At 39.7% G+C, this 20,128-nt stretch overlaps 1 protein-coding gene across 1 annotated transcript; it reads right to left on the reverse strand.

Annotated features, from left to right (window-relative positions):
- Positions 1-669: 669 nt before the first annotated feature.
- On the reverse strand, positions 670-19,108 carry OPN5 (opsin 5). The gene is made up of 6 exons (XM_009492185.2): positions 18,955-19,108; positions 12,181-12,300; positions 8,227-8,397; positions 5,305-5,639; positions 2,008-2,252; positions 670-733 (listed from the first exon to the last, which is right to left on the reverse strand). Exons 1-6 carry the CDS (start codon positions 19,091-19,093, stop codon positions 670-672), a joined length of 1,074 nt encoding a protein of 357 aa, XP_009490460.1. The 5' UTR covers positions 19,094-19,108.
- Between the last annotated feature and the right edge of the window lie 1,020 nt (positions 19,109-20,128).

The raw sequence follows: 20,128 nt of genomic DNA on the forward strand, positions 1-20,128 counted from the left end.
TTTCCCCTCTCATTACAAATACTGACCATCTGTGGTGTATGTATGGCACTTCTGATCTTGCCCTGACTAAAAAAAATATTTCTGAATATTGAAGGATGGAAGTCAAAGTGTTTTTAAGATAGCTTGTAGCTACATGAGTTGGAGAGATATTCACAAACGATAATCAGTGGGCTAATGTTTCTTCAGTGAGTGATTCAGAGCTCTGATAAGTGAAGCTCTGACTCTGATTTGTCCTCTAAGGAATCCTTTCTCTCATGCTCCAGTTCTCCAGTGACTGCAGTAGGAATCTAGGGAGATTAGCTTTAGAAAACTAAAACTGGCCTCTGTGAATACTTCCCTTTCCATGAAGGAAAATATCGTCCAAAGTATCACTGCTGTTAGTGTTTAAAAAAAAAAAAAAAAAGTATTTTAAAGGCTCTGAATTGAACAAAAAAATTTTGTACGTATGAATCTTCTCTGGTTCTTCTTCCTCTGAGTACTTAAAATAATTGATATTTGCCCAGCTCTAATCACGCTATTTTAATCAGGATGGAAAGAACTACACTGTACATAGGACTAGGGAGTAAAATAAAACCGTCATCATGTTACAATTTATTTACAGAAAGAGGAACTTGAGAGTGTATGATTGTTTGTCATCAGGTTTTCATTTGCTGTATGTGAAATGAGCCTTCATACTTCCAGCTGGGTTTCGTTCATCGCCGTTGAGTCTCTGTGTGCGGATATGGTATACATCCTGTGGGAAGGAGAAAGCACAACAATAATTTTTTTGTTTCAAGCTGACAATTAAGTCCTAATTCTGGGAAGTGATTTTTCCGGATCATTTTGTTCACTGCACAGGCCTAAGAAAGCCAACTTGCGTTCAGCATGAGGGACTATGTGAAACCCCCTTCCACATTTGGAGTGATAACATGGAGGTTAAACACAAATCCAGATGCACTAAAAGGCTACTCCAGATTTGTCTCCCATTTGCCTAAAACTGCAGATGGGTTTTTGATAAACTATAAATTTGGCACCACCTCAAACACAATATATATAAACTTTGTATGTTCTGCAGATGAGATAAATCTGAGTGTAAGATTACAGAATAATCTGCTAAGGGAAGCTGTCAAAGCTCGAGATATTGCCTCACTCTTTGAACAATACATCAAAAAATGCTGGAACTGGTAAAGGAATAATATGAATGATGAAATGGGCCTTCATGCTTCTAATAAGTACATACCAAGGCACATATGTTCCAGGTTTTTGTAGAAAATTACTCTAACGGAATTCTATGGATTCACAGTCACTTATATGTGGCCTTTTCATCAGTCTACCCTATCAGATTAACATCCATCATTATCTCATTGTTGTTCAATCACAGAAGTAAGATACTTGATTGGCATAAGACAGAACTAGAAGCATTTTTCATCTGAGTGCACAATTAGTGTTTCCAGGAACTCCACTGGTGGTCAGCACGGATTTTGCCAGAAAGTTGTAAATAGAAAAGAGGCCTTTTTATGAGACCTTATTGCACTTTGATTTGGTTTTTTTTGTTGTGAGTGGTACCTACAGGGTGATTAAGGAACTATTGTCTCTCCATGCTAATTCTGTGGCTGAGCGGCATAGTATTAACGGGTTAATTATATAAGGAATTAACACAATTCTCTCCCATTTACTTCACGAGCAATGGAGGTCATCAACACCTTCTGGAGGTGACCCATATGATGACATGAAAGAAAAGGAACAGGAGGACAGGACTGATCCAAAACCCCTAAAACCAATGGGACTTTTTTCCAACTACATCAATGGAGTTTCAGCTGGATCTAAAAGTAAGAACCATCTCCTTGCTTCTCTTTTTACACCTAGAGTCACTTTAAAAAATTCCATGGCAAGAAAGACCCTGAATGGGTCACAGCCAAAAACAAGAAATAAGGTTCAAAGAGCTGTGACTCTTGGCACATCTTATTTTGCTACATTTTGGGAACATTGTGTACTTAAAGATATCCTACTTCTCAAAGAAGAAATTACCTTGATTTCTTCAAAGAGCTCTTCTTCTGCAGTGTCTTCAATCCACCTGACCGGCAACAGGCAAACTTGCAATCAACGACCTGGTAAATAATTGGGTTGTACATGGCTGCTGACTTTGCAAGCAAAGTTGGTACCACTGAAAACTGAATTGGAACTGAATCTGGCTGTCCAAAGGCTGACCACACAGAGACCACAGCATAAGGGATCCAGGCAATGAGGAACCCTGCGCAGATCAACATTGCCACCTTGTGAGAGGAAAAAAAAACAGAGATAGAAGTTAATCTAGCAGAGTTAGACAAACAGCACAGCACAGAGCTAGGCAGAATGCAAGGGAACATGCAACAGAATGGAAAAGAAAAATGATAACTCGCTTCAGATAAATGTACAATATGAACAAAAGTTGTCACGCATTTCTCTCCTCTTTATCTGGCTCCTGTTTTCCCTTCACATGACACAGAGCAGCTAATGAATTCGTTATCACAGACCTTTAAAAATGCTATAAAGTCGGGCTAAACATTAGGAAACTAAATGAGATCTCAAAAAATAATAATTCTTTGACATCAAATTTATATTATTTAAGGAAGAGAGTCCTTTAAAAACATACAGACTCTTTTTTAGGATAATATATAACACAGAACTGTGAAAGTGTTTGAAAATCTTAGCAAGATCTTTGAAATGAATGCAGGTTAAACTAGAAACATTTTCTATAGGGTTTTTCTTTGTTGTTTAGGGGTTTTTTCCTGTTTATTTGCAGAGCCCCTCATTTTTATGGCTTTTTCCAATCAAATATTCCTCAGCTTGTCAGAAAGAAACCCAGTCTCTTTTCCATTCCAGAATGAAAGCAGCATGCACTGGGAAAACAAAACAAAACAAAAAAATAGAGTGCAAGTCCTCCAGATTCTGGGTCCTTTGAAATCAGATTCCAAAGTTCATAAAATCAAAGTGTTTGCAGAAGTTTCCAGGACTAAAGTAGGTCCTGATGGTATGCGTGAGTGGGGGACCCTGAGTATCTCTGTAGGTGAGTTTGTTTAGGAGAGTATATTCCTGTCTATACCTACTATAGTTCCTTCTTCTGTGTCACCCAGTACCAGTCACCGAGGCAAAAGTAAAGGAAATTAGGAAAAGAAGAAAAGAGTTTGCAGCACTCTGACCTAATGCAGGGCTTCTTCCTCCTTTGTAGGTTGTGCTGATGTCCCACAGAGAAGATGTCAAAACCCAGTGGGACCAATAACTTGCCACAAGGATGGTCACTGGTAACAGGAGGAAGGAGAAGAGTTTTGCCAAACTAGGTTTACCTTCTGCCTGCACCCAGGAGGGGGTCTATGGTCTATCTGTCACTGGAAAAATGCCAACCATTTGAATTCTTTCAAGACAAATATGGAACAAGTACGCATAATGTCATTCAATAAGGCATGAGCTGTCAAGTCTCTGGGTATAGCCATTCCAGCAGATAAAAAATTACTGTATTTGCCTGAGTAATATGGAATTGAAACTATTGGGAATTTAATTGAGAGTGAGAATGCTAGTACAATGTCTAGTTTTCTTTCTCCTAACACACAGCATGGATTTTGTACTCCATTAGAATCTGTAGATGCTTTAAAAAGCAAATTTCTACTAAACATTTATGTTACATTCCTGGTAAATGAGAAAAGGACTTCCTTATAACAGGAGGAAATGTAGCCATAGGAATGTTTAGTATAAATATTAAAGAAAAACTCTTTGGGGCCAAAATTTGTGATTTATATACTTTACCTGAAGTCTGTCTGCACTCAGTCACAGCCTGATATAGCTTCAAATGACACCATGCAATAATGCATCCTGAAGAACATACACTGTTATATTGCTGCCATTGACGGACTATTACTGCATCCAGACTGATAGCAATAAATGTGCACTCATTTGGAATAAGGTAATTAGCAGGGTTACAACAAAAAATCATCAGAAAGAACAAGGATTTTGGATATTGCATAACCTTTTGTGGAGTCTTTGGCTCCACATCTTGGTGGTAATATTATTTTCAGGGAAACTTCATTCTTTTATGCTTTTTTTTGTTGTCTGTCACTGAAGAAACAGTGCATGTGAGCAAAGGATCTCAAACACAGCCTGTTTGTTATAAATCGTGCTGTGGAGTTAAATGGGTTATGATGGAGATTCATTTTCCATATTTTTATATATCCCAACATTACATTCTCCACTGTAGAACCAAGACAGAAGGGACAATTATTAGTGTTTTGACTCAGATCACATTGAGGTTTTACATGATCCCTCCGATATGGCAAAAATAAAACTGCAACCTCAAATCAGAAGTTTCCATTGTTCTTCAAAGGAAAGGTGCTGAATAACCACAAAACAGTACTGTACTGAAGCATCCCTTTTTAAAGGCAAGTACAGTTTTACCAGCTGTATTGACAGCACTGACCATACAGGTAGCTAACTAAGATTCTCTGATACATTTAGACATAATGTCGGTTATTACTGTATATTATATAACTTTCAGTTCAACTCCCCAAAAATGTAATAAAATTTGTTCAGCCAAGCAAAAGATGCTGCTTGTCTCCCTCTTGGCATGGCTTACAGAGGTTGGTGAATCTTTTACAAATAAGGAATCTCATTTTGTGCAGTACAAGACTTTATTTTGAGAGATTTCCCGGCACAATAACCAGTATCAGCACAGATCATGGCTATCACCATTGCCAAATAGGAAATAGATTCAATCAGAAAGGGAAAATAGGATATGGTCTGAGATGGCAAATTAATTTTATCCCTTGAGTGCAGTTTTATCAGCAGCTCATGGCTGAACCTAAATGATAAATTATTTGCATAAAAATGATTGCAATATCACAGGACTGAATTTGGTTTATATCTTCAATAACAGAGGAACGTAAGCTGTCTGAAAGTTTTATTTCCCTGCTACAATAATCTGCTTTTTATCTGTTTTTCTCTTATAATTCCTGGGCACTTTGAATGCTTTAAAATAATTCTTTACAACTGTTTCTGAAAGCAAAGGGGGTTTTATGATGGGGAACAGGGTCACAGGGAGATGATGTGACTTGTGTAAGGTCACACAGGAAGGCTGTGGCAGAGCTTCAGACTGAATCACAACCTCAGGGACTTGAGTGCCCTAATCACAAAATTATGTTTCAACTCCTGTCTTTTCCCATCTTGACAGGAACAGAGGAGAAAGCTAAAAGAACCACCTTCAGAGCGTTGTACTACTGCTCAGCACAGGAGAGCGTTTGGCTGAAATTCTCCAAGCCTGCTTTTACGACTCGACAAAGCAAACTGAGTCCTACCTACCTTCGTCAGCTTCATTTCAAGTATGTGGCTGTTCTGAATCCTGGTGTCATAGTGAGCAACCTCTTTGGTGGATGATTTGACTTTTAAAATTATTTTGACATAGGAAAACACAATCACCGCAGTTGGGAACAGGAGGCAAAAGAAAAGAATACTCAGAATAAAAGCCTGTCCAGCCACCGAAGCCTGCGCCAGCCACCAGTCCAGAGTGCAAGAGGTCCCAAAAGGCTCAGGGGCATAGCTCCCCACACCAGCAAAAGGCACCGTAGCCCAGAACGTAGCATAGGCCCAGATTATTGCCAGACAGATAAATGCATGATGTCTCTTCAGCCAGGTACCTGGAAGATAATTGAAGAGTTACAAGTTCAGGTCCATATGTATTTAGCACAATTGAGCATGTCATTTTACACATGCAATAAGAGTTTGCTTGGCTGTTTGCCAACAACTCTGTAGGGTTCATCTTGCCTTTTTCCAGATATCAATAGTGACCCCTGAGCTAGCCACCCCAGCTTGCATTGTACCTCATGAAGAGAAATGCACACTCATATGGAGGGCTCCACCTGGCTTTGTTTCAGATCTTTGCTTTAGGCTGTGATGATTTACAACCTAGAATAGCCTGTACAAAAGCAATCCAAACAACTAGCTCAGCAACAATCGTGGGAATCTTGTCTAGTAATTTTGAAAATTGCTTTGCGGTCTTTAAAGGCATACTCATAGTGTGTGCTCAGATGAGATGGAGGTTCAACCCCCATGAAGGACTGTTTCATTCAGCTTTTCATTATTCAGTATGAAGGCTCACTAGCTGCAACTATATAATGTAACTTATATAATTTCCTATTCTCCTGTCATATATTAACTGGCTAAAATTTGATCTCAGGTCACTTCTTAACATAAATTATTAACCCAAGTGACTGAAAGACAAAGCTTTACAGAAGAAATAACATATCCGCCATTTATTTTTACCTCGTCACTCTTTTCCAGTACAGGAAATGACCATGTCCTTACTGTCAGAAGTGTTCATAACAGGTGTTTTTATGTATTCTTGCCCATTTTTTTAATTAAATGCTAATGGCATGCCTGGAGTTGTGGAGTGGAATATTGTCTCTCTGCTCATCTTGCATGGGACTCTAATTCATCTTGAAAAAGCTTCAGTTTACAAGCTTTCCATCATCACCTATGTTCAACATGTTGGATTCAGATAGGACCAACAAGTTAAAACCTATGATTTATGCAGAAACTCAGACTATGGTATTATAACAGCTCCTTCCATCTTGGAACCTATAATCTGTTTTTAGTCCCCATACACTGACATTGAGGAGTTCTCTTCAGGGTTTGAGGATGACTTAAAACATAACCAAAGCAAGGAAACAACTGTAATTTGGATGTGACCAGTGCTCCTTCCCCAGCTGATTTTATTTTTCCAGATCACTGGAAGGAAAATGAACACTGACTGACAAATGATGTATTCGAGCACAATGGCTGAGAGACAGAAAGGTGATTTGTTGTATTCAATGTGAGTGCTAAAAGAGCGATTATTTTCACAGCTATTGTCAAACTGAAAAAAGAAAACCCCAAAATCAGTTGCTGTTTTTTGAACAAAATGAAGGTGTAGGTATATAGTCAGGCGCTCCAGGTTCCTGATGACTGATTTAGGCTTTATACAGAAAATGGCTAAGTTAACTGCTTAGACTGAACATGTTAAATATGTTTATTGCTCTCCATCATTTTGTACGGACAACCATGATCAGATAGCCCTTGAGAAAAAAGGTTTTGAAATGTTCTGTCTCTCTTGAATTAAGATGTCATACTAAATACCAGAGTTCATGGCATGAATGCAGATGACTATGAAATATTTACTTCATCTCACCAAGTCTGTGAAAATTGTCTATGATTTGGGTTACCACTGAATTATTTTGATAAGACTTTTATAGAAAGAACTGAAATCCTGCTTAGTATGAATGGTGTATTTAAAACTCAGCTATGGAGACCTTCCCTGCACTCTCTTTAAGGAAATAGTATGGACATGCCAGGACCTATGACAGCAGGTCTTAGCGCAGAACCACAGCTTTTAATTGACAGCACGCTCAGCTATTGGACAGACTGGCCTACTTACACTTCCTAGCTGCAAACATTTCTTATAACTGATTATACTGACTTATACTGATTATACTGATTATAACTGACTTATACCTGATCGATATTATATGTCATTATAATGAAATCTGTTGTATGTCCCTCAAGTCACGTGGGCAAGGCGTTTCTTATATGTAAAGTCACCTTGAGTATTCCCTGTAATCTGTTGGGGAGTTAGTCGCTTCCAATGCAAGAAAAACATCTTTTCTAAACTGTGACAGCACATTTTAACTGGAAAGAATGAAGCATACAATACATCACATTCAAGAGCTATAAGATATTGATGGATATGGTGATAACAGCTTTCATTGCTAAATTTATTTCATCCTCTCAGGTTCCATCTCCATACTGGAGAGATTATATCACATTATAAGCTATTGCACATCTAAATCTTTTCGATGTTTTAAATACCTTGCCACATATCTTAAAGGAATTTAGGCATCTAATAAGGAATACTTTTGTGTGTTGGTCCATAAGACCTTGCAATATGTGCAATACTTGCATCTGCTAATGTTAATAGGCTTTGGTAGACACAAAGTGATTTAGCTATGAGTGATTACTAAAACTCATGGTTTCAGCAGACAGCAGAGAGACAACAGCGAACGTGATATATCCAGCAATACAAATTCAGCTGGGATTACCTGGATCACACAAATATGTTTCTCTTATCTGTGTATTCCCCTCTATATTTAACAAAAGCATCCTGAAGAGCTTAAGTATGATTTCAGTCTAGAAAACTGTATCACTTAATATAGTTTTTCTATAGCCACTTAATATAGTTTTCTTTCTTACCATAAGACAAGTGGCAGATTTTTAGGTATCTATCCAGGCTGACAGCTGTCATGGTAATAAGGCTCCCACAGCCAAAGAAGAAACCAGCCCATCCATACCAGCGGCAGCCCATCCATCCAAACACCCAGCGATGAGAAAAGAAGGAAATGATACTAAAGGGTTTTCCTACAACTTCAAAAGGAGAAAAGAATGTCAGTTGACTGATAAAATCCATCACTGATTAAAACACCCGTTTTCAGAGAAGCAAAGCCTCCCCGTTGCCCAAAGTTAATACCAGTAGAAATGCTCTGCAACATGGAGAGAGGGCTTCAGGCACAACAGATGTGATGACTTGCGTGCCCTCCATCCACAGGACTAAGCCTAAGATAGCTGTAGCTAGATCCTGTAGCATCTATGCTGTAGTAGGATGAGCCAAGCCTGCAGAATGGCTGGAAACAGGTGCTTTACTGCAGACTACATGAAGCAGAAGAAAACCCACACCCTGGTAATGAGCATGTGCAAGCTCTTCCCATTATGGAAACTTCAGAGTGTGTGTTAAGTCCACATGCAAACACATGCCAGTATGTAAACAGTACGGGTGATGGGTGAGTCTGGGTTTGAAACAGGCACAGATCTAGTTAGGCTACATCCCCATAATCAATTGAATGTCTTCAAACACAAGGTAAAGAAATTTGCCTTCAAAGAGGACTTCTGCAAACTTATCAAGGCCCAACAATAGGATGAATACTGTGGTAAAGTGTTAGGTTAGAAAGAAAGATGGTGCTATGGTCGCAGCATGGACTTGAGCTGCAGAAGTGGTTTCAGCTCCTGTCCATACCACACTCTTCCTTGATGGCTCTCAGCAAGCCACCTGGCCACAGATATCAAAAAGTTTTAAGCATCCCCAAACAGAAGAGAAATACCTAGCTACTTTGGATACTCTGTCCTAGTGGCACCTTAGCTCATTTCTCCATTTGTAAAAGTGGGCGGTGCATTATGGAAGAAGTTAAGTTAGGTCATATGTTGTTCCATTCTCACCTTAAAACAGATTAACTTTATTCATATTATTTGTAAGTATCATGAAAATGAGAAAGTTTGGAAATTGTAATTTTCTAGTTAGAAATCTCCACTTCCCAATTTTTTTTTCTTTTTGTCTCAAACTGGATAAACAAAAAAAATCAACCTTAGTGGAACAGAAAACTCAAAAATTTACAGTCTAGGAACATCAGCATCTTTTCCAGATCCTTCATTTTGACTTACCAGACTGACCTGAAATGCTCCAAGGCCTGAACAGTTCAATTGCAACATTCAAACAACATTAAATATTGAACTCTACCTTCCTGTGACTGTATTCCTTCCTGCAGAGGAATTGCCAGAGCACCTTGAAAGCATCTCAGCTGCCCTGGGCTAGTTTCCCTGGCTGAAACACACTGTAATGTCATCAAAATTCAGTGAATTGGTTTATAAAGTAGCCAAAATGGTCTTGCAAGCTGATTCCCACAAGGTAACCTATTCATAGAAGTCAAGACAAAAGTCTCTATTTTGTTGAAGTGATCTGTAGAAAAATATTTTGGATTGTTCCCAAAAATATTCCATTTCAGATCAAACTGATGCAAAACTATGCATTCTGTTTTCATTCTTAACAGAAAATTAAAACACTCCTACCAAAACAAAATCTTGCAGCAAATGGCCTTTGCTCCATTTTCTATGCCAAAAGCATCATGATTGAAAACCCTTCAAAATTATACTTATTTTTAAACAAGGTATTTTGGGATTCTTTTCCTTTAGCCTAAGCCTTTAAGGAAAATCCTGCCTGAGCCTGAAAGCTGTGCTCAGGTCAATATATTATGCGCTTTTCTCCGAGCAGAAGCAATGTGCTTTAATTTTTCAAGCAAAAGCTGACCCCCTGTGATTAAGGTTTCAAGAAAAACTTGACATATGGCAAGGTCTAGGAAATATGCTAAGAGTCAGCAACTTTACTCATGTAAATCATTGCCAGCTCTAAAGGCCAAAATATTTATTTGCACAAAATCAAATTTCTCTTCAGCGGCACAGGACTCGGAGCATGGTATCAGTGCAAAGTGCAGTTCTGAACAAGTGGCTGGTGCCACCCTGTGGAAATCTGCAGGAAGCAGGGCCATGGCACAACCCATTTCTTGAACAAGGTGCCAAGCCAAGTGTATGAAATATGAAGATTTTGGAAAAAGTTCCATCTTCACTCCAGTCAGTCCAGCAGACAGAACACATCACATTTCTTGAGTCAACATCTTCCATTAACAACAACAAAAAAAAAAAAAAAAAAAAAGAAAGGAAAGAGAAGGAAAGAGAAGGGAGAAAAAGCACACATGGCTGTGCCAATCAATCACAATTATGTTTAATTACAAAACTTAAACACACAGATAGATTGAGATCACCATGGAAAAAAAGGTGACCAAGTGGTATGTTGGTGACAGACTTTAACAGAGAAACTCGCAGCCCTTATGCTAAGAGGACTCCCAAACAAGCTGTAGTTTGTATGGTTGGGACATACAGCTTATATGGTTAGGAGACATCTATTTACATTCCAAATATACAGCTATGGAAATTCTCCTGAAACACTCTGTCTCCTTGGAGTAACTCTCACTGGAGTCAGATATGAGCCTTACAAAATAAGACAGACTCTTAGGACACAAAGGAGATGGGAGCATCACAAAGAGGCAAAATCTGGTCTTCCTTTTTTCTTCACTTCTAAGTGCTGCAAGATGGAAATAGTGTCTCCATGGCAGATATCCAAAGAAATCATTGGGATTTCTTTGCATGGTAGCAGAGCAGAGATATTTATACTAATGCCTTTCTTCTGCTGAATTCATAACTATCTCCTTCAGAAAACCATGTTTACGGATCACCAAGAGACATCAAAGTTACTGGAAGTTGAGGGGGTGAACAGCTCCTTGGCCATGTGCAGTGAGACCACAATGAGCTTCATTTTTGGGAGGCTGGGAGCCATCATTTTATGTTGTTCAGTGCTATTTTAGGCATTTGGATGAAGGCAACAGCATTTGGCAGAGATGAGGGCAGGAAAAGGGTGCACTGGAGGTGGGGGCAGGGGTCTTGCTGTATGCAACACATAGGGGACAGATGACTTTGGGAGCATGGGAACGTACTGCCATTTATATTGCGCTGGGGAGATCCCATGGGTGACATCAGGCCTTCATACCCATTGGATTGTCTGCCATCCAAAACATCCTCTTCTAAAGGATGCCCAGTCCTCCCCCTGCATTTGCATGTAGCCATAAGCAGCTGAATGAGACTCATGTCAAGAGCCAAAGGAAGGATCTCCAAAGGCTTTTGACTCTGCACCTTCATATAAACCTTTCCAAAGCTCCCTCCTCTAATGCCAGGGCATCCAGGCTGTGGGGTTGAAATAAAAATCCCTCCAGCTGGATGATGTTGCTCGTACTCTATAGATTGACCCAAGTGCTTATTTTCCTGACCCAGAGATAAAAGATGATGGTCACTAGAGAGAAAACTATTAGCTTTGATAAGCTGATGGCCACTGGCATTTCCCAGTTCTTTCCCCTCATGCCCCTCCCCAGTCATATTTGGCTAAATATGTATTTTTTCAGGTACCTGGATCCCTCCTGTTTCACCCTACAGCAAGATAATATAATTTTCTTCAACAGAAATACTGAGGTATTTTGTGGTTAATGTGCCAAGATGCACTTGGGACCTGCCTTTGAAGGCCTGCCCAGTGCTGGGGTGAACAGGAGTTTTGCCTGATTTATAAATCCAACCCTATATTTTCCTCTGTACTTTTCATTTCTTTCCATCAAGTTGTTCAGGAATGTTGTTTTCTATCCTTCTCTCTTATTTATATGCAAATAATAGAGCAAAAGGCATTTTGGACTCCCCATGACTTCCAGAGGACTGACTCTTGCTGCTGCCAGAAAGGCTGGTGGGGTAGTAAAAATGAGTGAAAATAAGACATGAAATTACCTGAAATGCCCAGATCACACACTGCTAAATTAACAGTCATTATCTCAGCGGGTCTCAACTTCTTTTTTCGCTTTGAGGACATAAAAATAACATACCCATTTCCCAGAGTTGAAAGAATCCCTATAAAAATAAAAAAAGAAAAACAATCAAATTAGAATTCTCCTCAAAAATAGCAATATCCCATCTTCCTTGTGAAATTCTCTGATATTTTCAGCCTGAACCTGTGGTCCCAAGGCTAGACATTTTACGCTGAAACATGATCATCTCATCCTCATTATGCACCTCATTGCGACATCTACTGCAGACATCTCCCTCCCACAACAAATGCTGTTTTCCCCTCTGCAGCAAGGCATTGCCTTCACCACCTGAGCCTGCACAACTATCATCTGAATGCACATAATAGAAACCCCATAATTCCTTTGTTCTGATCAACCCTGTTTGTTCCACAAACATTTATACAACCACAAGAATGAAATTCAGCTGTCTGTAATCACAAGGACCCCAATCTCTGATCAACCTTAATTTTATTAAATACTGTAATCAGAGGTTGAGGGATAAATTTCTAAAATAATGTAAATTAATGTATTAATATCACATCTTAAATTTTACAATAAAAACAGATTCCTATTATACGAAAGAAAAATGATAAAATATATCTGATTTTAACTTCCAGCTGGAATTCAGTGCATAAGGAGAGATCCTGTTCATGTTGACTGACATCTTTTTTGCCATATCACCACCCAAGGACCCTCAGGGACCAACGCTGCAAGTGGTTAATCAGCCATGGAGCTAATCACACTGGTACCAAAAGTTGCAGGGTTTCCAGTTCCCTTAAAGAAAACTGTTTCTTCACTAACTCATGTTTGAATGAGTTTGAGCCCAGAGTGAGCGTTTTGCAGTGGAAACAAGGCAGCACACAACATCCCTTTCAGGAAGCAAGAGTCACCCCCAAAGGTGAACACCCCAAAGGGACCATGGCCCATGGAGGCCTCACGCCAGAGCAGAGGAGACAAGTAAGAAGGAGGGAGACGCAGAAGAAAAGAGTGAAGAGTGGCAGAGACCCCAGCCTCCTGAACTGCCATTGCCTCACCAAAGGGACCTACAACAGCAATGAGGGAGAAGGTGTTGGAGTGAAGTTCAGGCTGGGAAAGGTGGAGGAAAGGTGTTTTCCTTAAGTATTTTATGTTTGTCACCTTTGTTTCTCACTACTCGAATCAGTAATTAACTGTTTTCCGTTAAGTTGAATTCCCCATGATGAGTCTGTTTTGCCCACAGCAGTAACTGATGAGCAATCTCCCTGTTTTACCTTCACCCTGTCTTTATCTCCACTGCTTTTTCTCTTCCTATTTCCTCCCCATCCCACCACAGGGGCTGTAAGCAAGTGGCTGCCCTGGGTGCTTGGCTGCTGGCCAAGGCCAATACTCCACACTACTATAAAAAAGTCATAAATAACCCAACTTTCCTCTGTCGATGAGGCAGAAAAGTCAATCTTCATGGTGCTTCCCTACGCATGGCTCTGGTGGTGCAAACTCAGCCGTATTCCATGGTTCAAAGAGACCCCAGCAGCCCCCCATCCACCCAGCAGTGCCGCCCTCTCCAAATATTGTACCTTTGAACACCACATAATCTTCATCAGTCTGCTGGGAGGCCAAACCTTCAGGAATTAAATGGGTATTTCCTCTGGCCCATCAACAAACCCCTTTGCAAGGGGTGCCATGTCCTCACAGAACCAAGAAACCCAACCTGGGGACATCCATGAGGCAGAGAGAAATATGGTTCCCAGAGGCTAAACCCAGATTATTTCTCAAGAAATATGAGTAACTGTGGAACCAAAAGTTTACCAAACTCAGGAGTTTGATTTTGAATTTTTCAGCAAAAAATGCAACACTTGTCTAATTGTAAACACTTCTTTTTACCCTGACAGTATTACTTTCTATATTATTTTAAAAAATAAACAGGACAGAAGCTGGCTTATCATTTAATGTAAGGTTTTCTCAGCAAATTTGATTTATCCTTGGTGAATTCTTATGGCTCTGAAAATTTAATCTGAAGTATAAGTAGATACAGGTATTAATTTGAATTATTTTCTTCCTTGCAGCTAAGTGAATAAATCTTAGTGTTGCTGAGTATTTTTCGTATGTCTTAATCCTTTTCCCTCTTAATGCCATTTTCTCTCTAGTGATATTTAGGATATCTGGTGTGCCAGCATTTACTTTGAAATACCTTTCACCTGATATTTTCCCAAATCTTTTTCAACTGACTGATAGTCCAGAGAGATGTCTTCATCAGACAAGTCTCTGAAGCAACTGCTCATTATTAATAGCAATGTTTCAGAGAGCCCCAGCCCACTGACCTCCTAATCCTACTGCTGGAAGGGGTCCAGTGATAATTTAAGTTGCCTTTTGTCTATACCTGCATCTGACAATTGCTTATCTGAATTCTTTTGTAACTCATTGGAGATAGAAACTTCATAATCTCCCTAGATGAGCCATCTAATGCTTAATTTTTCTTACTATTAAAAAGCTTTTCCTAACAGCTAGCCAAAGTCCTTGCTTGTGCAGGCTCCCAGCTCTGGTAGGTGCTGGCAGGCCATGTGCCTGGGCAGAGCCTGGGGTTGGAAACAGGGGAAAAAAGACTGTTCAGATATGAAATAAAGGCTCTTTTCCAGGAGCAAACAGTTCAGGGCATAACTGTCCATGGCACCATAACACTGTTACATAAATACACACAAAGAGCCAAAGATGCCATAACTAAAAAAGTGCCACCTACAGAGAAAGACCCAACTTGTGGCAAGAGGTGAAAGTGTATAAAAGAAGAAATCTGAAGAAATAAGATTCATTTTCTCTGATCTGACAGCAGTGCTAAACCATCAGAGAAAAAAAAAAAAAAAGAAGATAGTTCAGGATTTTGTTTTCAATTACGCTGTTTCATAACACGTTGAGGAAGCATGCAACAACAGTTTGCAAATCAATAGTTACTTGCCACGGGCTTTCAAAGGAGCTGACAGCCAGCGGGTCTCCACTCAGTAATTAGTCACCCTACCCAGCTGTACAGTAAATCAATCAAGTCGGTGATGAAGCAGCTAGTGGGGGAAGTGACAAGTAAAAAGAATTGGATTCTTATAACCACATGTACTGTTTGATTTTTTTTTTCACCAGGCAATTAAAAAATACACATGGAAATGAACTAGTTAGGACAAAAGATCACACACTTGCAGAGAATTTATCACAGATTGGTCAAGACCCCTGATTTTCTTTAAAGACACAAAAATGTATTTTTATATTTTCAAACTGCAATACTTCAGTTGTACAACCAGCCTGACCCTAAAATTTCTGCTGAGTTTTCTGATAGGATCCCAGCCTTGTTCACCCACTGTGCAGCTTCTTTTCCTGTTTGAAATACATTTTAAACTCTCTTGCACCTTACATGCCTCAAGCACAAAAAGATGCCCAATAGTACTCCCCACCTCCCAGCTTCCCACCTTTCCGCAGCTAGTCCTTCTCTCTGCTATCAGGATGTCCACACAGGACATCCTCAAGAGGGGCCACCATTTCTTGAAAGGGATCTCCAAAGGAATACAGGTCACGGTTCAGTGGCAGAAGGTGGCAATGGACAGGTTTGGCCTGAACCACGTTACAACAAAAAAAAACATAGACATATCCTTGCTGGGTATGGGAGTTGAATGCTCCAGCTCAGTTTTCTGTTTTTTGCAGATTACATAGTTTACAAAGTAAATCTGCAATACTGCAGTTACCATGAGACACAACTACGCCCAAGAGCTATTTAAGCACATAGTTTTTGTTTACTATTTTGGATACTTGAGAGCTGGGATTAACTATAAAGCTGCCAATTAAAGCAAATTTACAGCCTCAGCAAGCCTTTTGTGTGGAATTTGATGTCAGTGAATAGCTTCACAGAGTTAGACTTCCTTCTCCACTACCTCAAGATCCACTATCCACCACTGAAAATCTCTGCATGGCAGTGCTTCATGTCCCAAAAGAAATGTGGATGCTCTGAACTGTCAGAAATCATCTTAGTGGAAAAGGAAACTTAGGATTATTTTTGTTTGCAGAAAGAAAAAAAGCCACTCAGACATTTACCTGGGAACAAGATTAAGTTCCTTCTAAGTTCTCATATTTTTGCAGGCCCAAGCTATTATTAAAATGTTGCCATCCACCTAAATGTGAATGGGTAATAAAATATGGATCTACACATCAACAGGAGCTAAAGGTGGGATCCCCATGGTGATAAGCTAAACCAAGCTTGTAAGGTACAATTCACATGGGAAGCATTAGCCCAAGCAAAGCCTTTTTTTTTCTTGCTAAGGAAAATATATTTAAACACTACTTTACCCCATCTATTCACAAGCACAGAAGAAATCCTGACATTGCTCCTGCCACCAGTTTTGTTTAATTCCCTCTCTCAGTGGCTGAGTTCTGAGGTGTAATTCAGCTTTACTGGTAAAAAGCATAACACTCTCCTTCACACAAACCCCTTTGAAAGAGGGCTTTCTGTACTTCTCTTGGCCTCTCACAAATTAATATCCATTACTTTATTGCACGCAGTGCCTAAAACACTGCTGTGCTGGTCTAGAAAATATGAAACCAGTTGCTGTTGCTGAAATGGCTCACGGTATGACTGACCAGCAGCTAAGAAATGACTGCTTAAAATCGTTGCAAAGATTGCTAAAAGGAATGAAAAAAGTCTGTGCAGGATACCAGTGGTATTTTACACTATAGATGCAAGTCCAAGGAAGATGCAAATGTAGCATTTACACATGTATGTGAAAAGCATACTTGGCTGTAATGAAAGTTGCTACTGGAGTGTGTAATAACCATAAGGGTAGAGTAACTAACCAAGTAAAATGCAATGCAAAACAAACACATGAAATATAAGTTAAACCCAGAGCAAAATGTGGGGTAGGATGTCTAAAGTAGAGCTACACATGTATACAGCAGAGCTATGGCTTAAATTTCCCTGGCCTGGGCCACTGGGCACAATGAGTCCACCACAGGCTGTTTGATGTCCAGTCCACAACACCAGAAAGGTGGGAATCTTACCAATAAGTCCAATATCAAAATGATTATCAGCCCTTTATAAACTATAATCTTGGTGTCCTCACACTGCTCATGGAAATCTGTGCCTTCATGGTTAGCTTTTGGTTTTTCACTGGAAATTCATGATTTCTGTTCCTTGCCCTAATTTGTTTATATCTATGTTTTTCAAGATGTTTCACGCCTAGCGGGGTGTTTCTTTGGAACTGGATAAATCTACACTAAATACAGCCAATATAACAAGGCAACACAGTGTACATTGGAAAGATTCATTTCAACTACTCAGACATATTTCCTGGGATTAAAGCTAAATTTGCTTAACCTAGCGAAAAAAGAACCAAGGGGGGTTGTTTTGGACAGTTCGATGAAGACATCTGTCTGCACAGCAGCAGAAAAAGAATAGACATGTGAAAAGCTAGGATACATACAAAATGGTGCATGAATACTGCGAACAGCACAGAAATACAGCTTCACCTGTCATCTCTGCTGCTCTGAATTCCTTTTTCAATAAAGACATAAGCAGAAGACAAATGACAAATAAGCGTTATTGAAGCCTTTGTGAGACCTCCCCTGCAGAAAAGATTAAATTACGTAGAGCAGTCGGGGAAAGGCGGTAAGAGAGAGTAGGAAGAAGGGACGTAAAATAGAGAATGAGAAACATGCAGGTAGGACTGACAGATCTTTGTATTTTGTGCAGAACGGATAGAGCAAGAGAATGAATCAAAACCAAAACAAATATCAAGGAATACCCTGTATACCCTGTATTCAGCCTGGTGTTCATCCATGTGACACCTGGAGCCCTGTTTGGTGTAGCACAGTTACATGACCTTGGCTCAGCTTTTCTGAGAAAATAACTGCTGAGCTGTGAGAAAGTGCATAAACTAAAGCCATAAAACATAAGGAAACCTAAACCATAGAAAGAAGTGTAAGTGTTGAGGCAACAGTTAGAAGCTCAAGTACTTGAGAGCAAAAATATTGACACCAAAAGATAAAACCTTGCGCCCACCCCCAAAGCAAAGATGGTAAAACATCCAGAACAAGGACCAGTTTATTCCTAGAAGCAATGGAGACCAGTATTTCCCAGGTGAACAAAAACTCCTTTGGCATATGAATACTTAACATAGAAATCAGTCTCAGCTATCATCTGTGTGCACTAACCAATAAATAATTGCATTTATTCTGCTTGCAAAGTCACTTTGCACACAGCAAAAGGCTTCAAAACAAGCGGGAGAAGAGGGTGTTAGGCAGAAAATACTGTTCAATATAATAGGTAACAGAGGGCAGCTGATGCCAGGAGCTGAGCAAGATACAAATGAGCACGTCTGAGAGTGTGCTTTTTGCTGCATAGGCACATGAGAGAGGTTTTGAAAACAGGCCATAAAACCCACATGGCATACGGGCAAAAGCCAGTTCTGGTCAGGAACAATTAAACTGCAAGCTAGTAACCTCTCAGTAGGAAAAATTTGTGTATTTCCTCACTTTTTGCTGGAAGGTCTACTGTTAGTCACTTTTGGCTACCTGGAGCAGCATTGTCTGTTGACGCTAACAGTTGACACCATATTTCTAAGACATTCTTTCCTCTCCCGCCTACATTTTTCTTCTAGTATGAAGAAATATGTAATTACACATCTAATGCATAGCAGCTTCTGCCGCCTTTGTAAGCACCTGCAAGGATACAGTGACATAGTCGTATTTCAAAGACGAATTAAAAAATCATTACCAATTACTGTCAAATAAAACCCAGCTATGATGTCAGCTTCTCTAGAAAGCTTTGATGCAAAGGGGTCTTCCTTCTGGAGATAGTGTGGGAGGTATTCTTCCTGGGAGGAAATGTTGTGATCTGATGCCATCCCATTCATGTCCAGTTCAGAGGCTGAAAAACAAAAGAACAGATTTTGCAATAGATCACATCTGCCACTAGAAAATGCAGAAGATATTTTTGTTCATACACAAGACACATCATCCTGTCTTCATTTCTGCTCTGCCACCTCCCAGGGCATTTCAGGATCCAATTCAAAATTGCATAAAGCATCCTGCCGTGATTTATTTCATGACTTACTTTATCCAAGAATGTCATTATTCATATGGCACTCATCACAGTAATCCATCTGAGCAGTATGTAGGTACCAGTGTGTTGTGGCATGCAAGCAAAAGCTTCTGAAGTGCCTTCCCTGAATATCTTAAGGAGTTTCATGTTTCCAGCTGGGTGTAAGAATGACCCAAGACTGAGAATACAGAAAAAACAAGCAGGGCAATTGTTTGTGTCTGAATAGCTTCATTGCTCAATGTGTTTAATTCATACTGAACTTGTTGTCTTTATATCTCGTAATCCCAAGAAACTGGGAATTATCAGTAAGACAGTCCCAGCAATTTCTTCGTATCCTGAGGGGCACTATGTCTACAGATGGTAGCTCTGCAAATTTTACAGTTAAGTGAAAAGTTACATCCATAAATTCTCCTTACAGTTATTTAGATGGTGGGTTCTAATGTAAATAACTTTACATGGCTATGGTTATAAACAGGAATTGGCTATTACAGTTATGAAGAAGCAGCAGGAGTATTAAATAATAGACTCATTTAGGCAAGCTTGTTGAGTTTTCTTTCCATTTCCTTTTGTGTGAAAATGGGCTATTGAGGTCAAATGTGCTAAGATCAATAAAGTGAACTGTGATATGGGAAAACTAGAATCAGGCAGACATCCATGAAGGTTACCCCTCCAGGACAACTGAAGAAGTGAGGAACTCTAGCATAAGATAAAAACATTTCTGCAATGTTTGAAACCACCCAGCCAAGAGCTGTTTAGGACATTCAGTCATCTCAGTTCTTCTTGCTAGTGCTTGGTGGGGCAGGATTGGCATGCAAGAACTTAGCACTTGATTCCCAGGGCTTCCATA

The sequence above is a fragment of the Pelecanus crispus genome, chromosome 3 (genome assembly GCF_030463565.1).
Source record: "Pelecanus crispus isolate bPelCri1 chromosome 3, bPelCri1.pri, whole genome shotgun sequence".
NCBI classification, from domain to species: Eukaryota; Metazoa; Chordata; class Aves; order Pelecaniformes; family Pelecanidae; genus Pelecanus; species Pelecanus crispus.